Source organism: Plecotus auritus (assembly GCF_963455305.1).
Source record: "Plecotus auritus genome assembly, chromosome: 12".
Classification (NCBI taxonomy): Eukaryota; Metazoa; Chordata; class Mammalia; order Chiroptera; family Vespertilionidae; genus Plecotus; species Plecotus auritus.
This window is the reverse complement of record NC_137778.1, coordinates 31,235,565-31,244,095: the sequence shown is the minus strand read 5'-3', so window position 1 is coordinate 31,244,095 and position 8,531 is coordinate 31,235,565. Positions and strand designations below refer to the sequence as shown.

Genomic DNA, 8,531 nt, shown 5'->3' with positions numbered 1-8,531 from the left:
GACGCTCTATCCACTGAGCCAAACCAGTCAGGGCTTGAAAAATTAAATTTTAATATGAATTTTAGAATGTTATTAGTATTAGACTAATGTTTGTTTTCAATATAAAAATGATGTGACTTAACATTCCAGGAAAATGGGTCTATTTAATTTGAGGGACTTGGGTCCACCTGGAACACTGGGAACACCCTCCCCACATGCCCACTAACCTAAGGGTAGTGAATGCCTTACTATATATGAAACCCCTGTAAAACGAATACAGTGCCATCTACAAACGCTGGAGAAATATTGAACTGTGACTCGGTATAGGTTAACTAGTGTTAATCGTATTTACTAAATGTTTACCATTAGAACGGTGCTCTGTTTCAAGGAGCTTAGTCCAAGTCCATAGGATGACCTTAAACAAGTAAAAAACTATACATAAAAGTTAAATCGTAAAGCCTAAGTCATTTGTGTTCTGCAAAAGACTCAGGTTGGGAACTCAGTCGCTCGATTCCACACACCAAGTGACACATCGGAATCGTGTTGAGTACCACTTTAAAGTCCACTCTGACCTCCAAATTATTTTCTGGAGCTCCATAACTCTCTGCCAACACTGCGCAAAGCTTAATCCTCTCCACCTGAAAATAAAGGTTTACATCCTTTCGCTCTCCCGTTTTCAGTTCAGCAAAGGTTCCAAGGAGAGGGGCCGTGGAGCTGAAGGAAGTCGGATCCCACCAAAGGAACAAATATGCCAAACCTAGCAGCACCGCCCCCTTACTTTCCCCACGGGCTCCCAATTGGTCCTTGTGGCTCCAGATTGGTGTTCCAGCTTGCCCGTCGCCTCCATAGACCCCACCTTTAGCCAGCGACTATTGGTAGATCGTTACGTCATTGCTCCATCTACCTCACTCCTATTGGTTCCCATAGGCAGGGGCGGTCGTAACGTCAGAGGCAAGGGCCGCCATTTTAACTGAGCAACCCTAGTGACAGGAGCCGAAGGAGCAGCGCAGGCTGTCCCCATTTCCCCTCCCCCTTCCCTTCTCCGTTTGACTTCCCGGGCCCCTTACACTCCACAGTCCCGGTCCCGCCATGTCTCAGAAACAAGAAGAGGAGAACCCTGCGGAGGAGACCGGCGAGGAGAAGCAGGTGAAATGGAGGGGGTGCGGGCGAGCGAGCCAGGGGCGACAGCGGTGGGGCGGGAGACGGTCTCCCACCAGTGCGGATTGGTTGCCCTGATCTCAGGCTCTGCAGGGGTTGGCCACTTCTTGCGTCACGCCGAGTGAGCTTCAACGCGACTTGCTGCTTTGGCGCTGGTTGGTTGGGTCGGTTGTCAGTCAGTGCCTTACCCTTCCTCATTGGCCAGTAAGCCTACCGCTCAGCTCATTTAAGCTGTGCTATAATTGGCCGAGCTTGGGCGCGGGGCGGGTGTTTGGAAAGACTGGGTGAATGAAAGGGGGCTGGTGGTCCCTGGATGTGATGTGTATTATTGGTTATTAGAGGTAAATAACACGACTACCAGGCTGGGGCCTGCATCCTAAATCCTTCGAAAGATACAGGTTGAGGTAAAGACGTTTAAAAAAAGGACCAGCATTGGGGGAAGGGAGAAGTGTAATTCTTACCATGGTTAGTTAAAGGCGGCAACTTTATCAAGATAACCTGTTTTGACGATTGGGAATGGTCTGTTGCCCATCTTCTGTGAGGACGGAACAAGATTGAAGAGGAATGAAGTCCCGTACAGAATAATAGAGGTTAAATTTAGAAAAGACACCAAGAGAGTCGTGACAAGAAAGACGCCACTCTATCACCCTATTTCCCCCAGACTTCCAAGGCAGCGAGACTTAGTTCACCCGCAATTCTGTGATGAAGACATGCCAATCAGACCTCTTCTTGGGGGTTGTATTTGACTTACAGCATTTAGTACTGGGTTCAGAGGCTCATGAAATGCACCTGTTGTTATATCTGTGCCGGAATACCAAGGAGAGGTAATGTAATCCCACCAAGAAGAGCCAAGAGTGGCTTTTGATTTTTCTAAAAAGTTACTGAAGAAAAGGGCAGCGGGGCCCACAAAAAGCGAGGAGCGTAGACAGTGAGAGCCGCTGCAAGCCATTTGCGCTCTTGTCATGTTCCCCAAACAGCCATCACTTGCCCCCCACTAGGGTTGGTGTTTACTCTTTGGCAAAAACTGGGTAAATACTAGTGAACCTACTGTATCTTAATTTTCCCGAGATTGAAAATAGGGTCATTTTCATCTCTGTTTACCTACCACCTCCCTGCCACATGTTTATGGAAATGCCAAAGCAATGTCCTCTCATTACTAAGGTGGAGATTTTTGGAGAAGGCTGCGTAGCTCCAGCCTCCTCCACAGAGAGACTTCTCAGATGACTATCTTGGGTTCTAAATAGGGAGGGAGCATTTCAGCAGCATTATCTATCCCTTTTGCTTTCCCATTTTACCTGTACTGTGTGTTAGGAGCAGCCAGGGTACTTTCCTACTCATCATGTATCACCAGAAAGCCTTGGCTGGTTCTTTTCTCTCTTTGTCTTCCCTAGCTTCTGTGCTGAGTGAGCTGTGGCTTGCTCTGTGATTAACGTATTGTGTTTAGGTATTACCTTTAACCCAGTACTGACAGGTCACCAAGGTGGTTCCCTGGGTATAGTGTGAGAAGCACCTTGTCTCTTCTTCTCACAGTACAGTGTTCTTGAACTTTAGGAATTTGAACAAAGGTCTGGCTTTATTTGAGAGTAGAGTGGAAATAGTATGTTTACAAGTAAGTGGATCTTCAGGAAAAAAATAGTATAAAGGTTATCAAATATTAGAAGCAGTTGCTTCTCAGTCTTTAATTTTATCTGCCCATTTGTTCTTTCCAGGACACGCAGGAGAAAGAAGGTATTCTCCCTGAGAGAGCTGAGGAGGCAAAGCTAAAGGCCAAATATCCAAGCCTAGGACAAAAGCCTGGAGGCTCCGACTTCCTCATGAAGAGACTCCAGAAAGGGGTATGGGACACAATCTCTGACCCTCTTCTTTGGAGCCAAAGGGGATGAGATCTATAAAGGTTCTACTGAATGCTGACCTGGAAGTTTTGTTATTTGTTGGGCAGCAGTGGAAAGGAATTGGAAACTTATAATGAGCAAAGCAGATTATTATAAATCTCTGATACGGTATCAGTTTATCTTCTGGTTCCCCATATAGGATATTAAGGCTTTATGTAGGAGCATTTGGCTATGGGGGGTTGGGGGGGTAAAGGAAGGATGTTAGAGACTGGAACACTGGTCGCACTAGGCATTTGCCTTTTTGGATGGTGGGAATTTTAAGACTGCATTTTTCAGAATTAGAGCTATATGTTGTAGGTGCGTCATTTCAGAAAAAGATCAAACCATCTGTCCTACAGATTTCCTGAACTTAAAATGAATAGTTTTATTCAGACCCTTGAAGTTAGCACTCGCCATTTACTCCTTTCTGTCCAGAGTGGTTCTCCTCACCAAGGGAGAATCTACCTTCATAGCCATCTAGCTGAGGGATTGGGAATCATTAAGCCGGAGTGTATTCCTCTGTGGGTGAAATGGAGAGTGAAATAGACACATGAAGAATCCCAGTTTTTGCGTCTTAGCCACAGATGATGATGTGATGCTGATTTGCAGTTTACCTTGCTGTAGGCAAGGCAGGCATGGGCAGGTTTCACAACCATGGAACCTGTGGAGGCAGTGGGAGTCAGAGGAAAAGTACATTATCCTCATGAACAAGCCCGGTTTCTATTCATGGTCTGAGAAAACACTTCTCAGTTTTGAGGTTGTTGGCTGGAGGTTGATCTGCTGTTTGCTAGGGTAGCCCCAGATTAACCCTTCTTTATATCTTTCCCCAGCACCAAATCTGTTGGTGACTAATAGGTCCCCAGTAAGCCTTTAGGTATAAATCAATAATTTTGTGGAACCATTTTGTGCTGATGAGGCTACAAATGATGTGGGTACAAAGGATGTAGAGGCTATTTCTTAACTCCAAAAATCTGTACTCTAGTTGGGAAACTGCTTACATGCATTTGGGGAGAAGACACAGAACATGTAGGTATTACCTTTAACCCAGCTGTGTATGCATAGATTAATCATGAAAGACTTGAAAGATCTGAGAGTGGATGAGGATTTGTAATGGATGTGGGTCTCCTTGTTTTTTGTGGATGGCCAGGGCTCCTCACTCACCTAAACCTTCCTCTTGTCTCTTAGCAAAAGTACTTTGACTCAGGAGACTACAACATGGCCAAAGCCAAGATGAAGAATAAGCAGCTGCCAAGTGCAGGACCAGACAAGAACCTGGTGACTGGTGACCACATCCCTACCCCACAGGATCTGCCCCAGAGAAAGTCCTCGCTCGTCACCAGCAAGCTTGCGGGGTAACCTGGGCCCCTCTTTTCCCCTTCCTCACCCACTGGACTTTTATATACCATAGGCAGGACTGGAATGGGCACCTAGTTAGAGAACTTCTCAGCTTGCTAGCCAGCAATGACTGTGATTCAGCTGGGGGCTGCTGAGAAGGCAATGTCTGTGTGGAAGAGGGGCTCCGAGTTCATTTCTTTGGTTAAATTGGTATTTCCACACCCTCACTATAGCCCAGAAGTAGGAGACTAGGATTGAGTAATACTGCAAACTTTTTTTCTTCTGTACAAGAAACTGGGGAGACATGATTTCTTTTTCAGAAGAGAATATCTCAAAATTGATTAGGCTAAGCCTTGGGAATAATGTGGCAGGTTTTAACATCCAAGGCTAACCTGACATTATTGGGAAAGGTAGATTGAATGAGATCGTTTTTCTGTGCTTCTAAGTGTTTTGTCTTAGGCTGCTATTGCTTCATGTTTCCATTATGGCAGGTTTAGAGAATCCTGAAAAAAGAAAAACTGATTTGCTTGCCTAAAACTACAGTGCCCACTTAACCTCCCTTAGTCAGTGTCTCTTACAGTTTGCCCTGGCTCTTAATGTAAAGATTGGAAAACATTGTATAAAATGGGCGCTCTCTCTAGCTCGCTTTTTCTCTCTTTCTCTCTTTCTTTCTCTTTCTCCCAGCATGTTGCTTTTGAAAGCATTGTGGGATAGCGGAAGGAGCACTGGTTTAGGAGTCAAGATATCTGGGTTTGGGTCTAGTTCCATGTAGAAGTGATATGTAACCTTGGTCAAGTCATTTAGCCTCTCAGGATTTATTTTGTCATCTGTAAAATAGAGTTAAATATGGATAAAATTGATTCTGATTTTAGAATTCTGTAACTGCCAGTTGAAAAACTCTGCTATTCTTTGTAAAACTAATGAGGCAGGCCCATCAGTGATCTGCCTACACAGGGGAACCATTTGAAGACTACATGGGGAGAGAAGAAGTAGAGATTGGGGCGGGGGTGGGGGATAGGGGAGGGATGAATTCAGGCAAGAGGGCCTCATAAATATCATGGTGATAGGGTCAAGAAAACAATTCTAAGAAGCTAGCCATGGAAGCTCCTGCCTCTGCTCAACCCACTTTCCTAGCCTGCAGTGTGCAACTCTGCTGCTAAAAAAGCTGCTCTGGCAGCTGAGCTGTGGGCCTGAGGAAACATGCTTAGTCTTGCACATATGGAGGCCCACATTTCTGATGTAATCGGATGCCAGGTGTATTGTTTAGGGAGAAAAGAAGAAAAGGGATGCATTGAGCTAGCCTCTAGGGCTTAGTACTACAGCAGGGCTGGAGTAGCAGGTTCTTCGGAGATAATTCAAGTTGGAGAATGCTGGGGAAGGTGGTTAAGGAGAGAAAAGGAACACAGAAATCTCTGCCTTCCTAGAGCTCAGTAACCCGGCACCTGTTTGATGAGAAGAAGCAGTGCTGATTCATGAATGTGTGGAAGGAAGGGGTTGCAGTTGGCCAGCATCTTCAGTCTAGTTATCACTAGCTTGGCCTGAATCTTACTGAATGCAACCTGCTAGTTATGATAGAGAGGGTCAGGGTGAGAACTAACTATTCAAGAGAGCAAGATTTTGTAATCCTCTCTTGCCCTCTCACAAATTCTGATAGGCCAAAATTTGGCCCAATGAGAACGTCTGATGAACTTGATGGGATGCATGTGTGGGGATGGAATGCGTATATACTTCTCTCCTGACCAGCCATTCACTCTTCAGGCTGTCATTCAGATTGGGTAGGAAAAGGTTGGTGAGGAAGGAATGGAGAGAGCAGGATCCCTGAATTCCTTGGCCCCCAGACTCCTCGACTGTCACTTGTAATTGTATATAATTTTTGTGTTTCTTGCTCCATTTCCTCATGCTGTCTTCCTTAGTCTAAAATCCATGTGGGAAGGGGAAAATGCCGAACATCCTTGTATAGTTTCCTCAACTGTCCCAGCCATGTTGTACATAGATATGTCATGTTATTATATATATAAATATATATATAATTTTGTACGTTTTCTTCATCTCTGATTTTCTCAAATTTTGTACTTTTTTCGTTTCTGTCTGAGCCGCTTTCTCTATGGGTCAATTTGAATACTCAAAACTGAGGTCACAATGAGTCTGGTATTAGGAAGGAATAGAAGAAATAGAGAAATCAGAAAACTGTTGGTCTCTCTCTCTCTTCATCTGGTCATATTCGAGTTTAAGAAAAGACTCAAGCTACATTCTGTGTTTGCCACATGGTTCCACAGCATGAAGTACATAAGTCCACGGCAAAGAAAAATCCAAATCCCAGTTGCTTTGATTAAACCTAGATTATTAAATCCACTCAAAACAACCTGTGTGTTGTCTGGCCCTGGCCTCCACCCAGTCACCACCTCATCCCTTTGTGCCCACAGTCAGTCTCTGCTGCTCTAAGTGACTGTGCTTTGCGTATGAAACTGAGTTGCTCCAAGCCAGGAGGCAGCTACATCCCTATGAGCTTCCAGTTATTTTGATCTTGTCTGACGAATTGCTTTTCTGTCTTCGTTTTTATGGGTATCTTAAAAAAAGGCAGAGAACATTTTGTTTTGTGGATAAAACTCGGATTCATTCGCTCTCTCTCTCTCTCTCTCTCTCTCTCTCTCTATCTCTATCTGTCTCCCTCTCAATAATTTTCTATGGATAGGATTGAGGCATATGCTAGGTAGCATAATGATTGTTAAGTATAGAAGAGTCATGGAATAGAGACTGGGATGGAGTTTAGGTATTTTTCCCTTATTACTTGACAGTGTTTTCTTTTTCTTCTTCTATGTTCATCCGCAGTGGCCAAGTTGAATGATGCTGCCCGGGGCTCCGCCAGATCCTGAGACGCTGCCCCCCCCTGGGTCCTGTGCTGGCTCCTGCCCCTCCCTGCATTTGCAGAGGGCTCAGGAGGTGGCTCGGGCACGGGCTGGAGAGGCAGAAGCCCCTGCCCGTCGGTGTCCCAGCGCATGGAGCCCCTTGGGCTGAGCACCAAGACCTTGAACCTTTTTTGTTTTACCTTTCTTCCAAATAACTTATTGGGAGAAATCTCAGTGAAATCCTAGGGAGTGGGGTGGGGCTGGGGAGATGTTTGAGAGGGTGGGTGGGAGGTTTAGGGGAATATGAATTAGGGCTTGGAGTTGATAACATTCCTGACTATCCTTCTTAACCATGTGGCTGGTGTGAGGTGGATGTGAGGGGAAGGAAATGGAGTAAACGAAAGATGTGGGGTTCCAATTTAACTTTGTAGAAAAATGCAATGTTTGCTTAGACATGGCTGGGGACCTGGTGTCAGATAAAAGAAACTGTCCATCTAAATATGACAGATGCACACAGCTCCTCTGGTTCTGCAGAGCAAGCTGAGAATGCAATTAATGTTAATTGTTCACTTTTTAAAATGTCCTTGAAACAGATTTACTGTGGGGAGAAGGGTAGTGAGTATGGGGAAAGAGGGCCATGAGCATGGGGACCCCCACAGAGCCCAGGGGACTTTTTCAGTATTTGAAATTAAAAAAAAAAAAAAAAGACCCACAAAAAAAAACCCAACCCATAAATACTCTGAAGCAGTTGGTGTGTTTTATTGGGGTTTGGGGAAAGGGAGGAAAAGAAAGATACCATTCAGGGGAGAAGCTGGTGTGTGGCCCTAAGTTTTTTAAGGATCCTCTTAATATAGGATGTGGTTGGGTTCTACACTTCCATCACTTAGGGAGAGGGAACGAGGATGTTGGCATACAGACCAGGGTTTTTCCTGACCCCTGTCCATCCCTTTGTTCCTATACCTAATACAGATGCATCAACCTCAGGTTTGGGCTCACAAAATGAGGAATTTGAGAGCGTTTGATCTTAAAGATTTATTGACACCTAAAGCTTAGTCCAGACTAAGCAAGAAAGGAAGCCCACTCTTCCTTTTCAATTGTGTATTCCTTCACAAGTTCTCCTGTTGGTGAAGGAGAAATGGGACCTCTAGTAATAAGCCAAAGGGAACTTGAGCCTCTCTGCTTGTGGCCAGCAGGAGGCACAGTGACTTCTTTCCTCATGTTACCAAAACAATCTCAAATCCTGCCACTGACAGAAGGTAAGAAGACCTGTGAATGTAATATACAAAAGAAAAGTTACCAAAGTAGAAGCAGACTCCATCCTGTCTCTCCTGGCCCCACCAAC

The 8,531-nt window shown here is 45.0% G+C and overlaps 1 protein-coding gene across 2 annotated transcripts; it reads left to right on the top strand.

The window, feature by feature from the left end:
- The first annotated feature begins 926 nt into the window (after positions 1–926).
- Positions 927–7,911, top strand: ENSA (endosulfine alpha). 2 transcript variants are annotated; one of them, XM_080648616.1, is made up of 4 exons: positions 927–1,125; positions 2,847–2,972; positions 4,194–4,360; positions 7,173–7,911. In XM_080648616.1, exons 1-4 carry the CDS (start codon positions 1,069–1,071, stop codon positions 7,186–7,188), a joined length of 366 nt encoding a protein of 121 aa, XP_080504742.1. In that variant the 5' UTR covers positions 927–1,068; the 3' UTR covers positions 7,189–7,911. The 2 variants fall into 2 exon arrangements, with proteins under 2 accessions (XP_080504742.1, XP_080504743.1); XM_080648617.1 differs by lacking the exon at positions 7,173–7,911 and having other exon boundaries at positions 4,194–5,612.
- The last annotated feature ends 620 nt before the right edge of the window (positions 7,912–8,531 follow it).

What these genes read in the sequence shown, in the direction of transcription:
- ENSA (XM_080648616.1), top strand. Translation starts at nt 1,069, where the DNA reads ATGTCTCAGAAACAAGAAGAGGAGAACCCTGCGGAGGAGACCGGCGAG. An exon ending in AGACCGGCGAGGAGAAGCAG is followed by an intron (nt 1,126 to 2,846) that starts GTGAAATGGAGG and finishes TGTTCTTTCCAG; the next exon opens with GACACGCAGGAGAAAGAAGG. An exon ending in TGAAGAGACTCCAGAAAGGG is followed by an intron (nt 2,973 to 4,193) that starts GTATGGGACACA and finishes CTTGTCTCTTAG; the next exon opens with CAAAAGTACTTTGACTCAGG.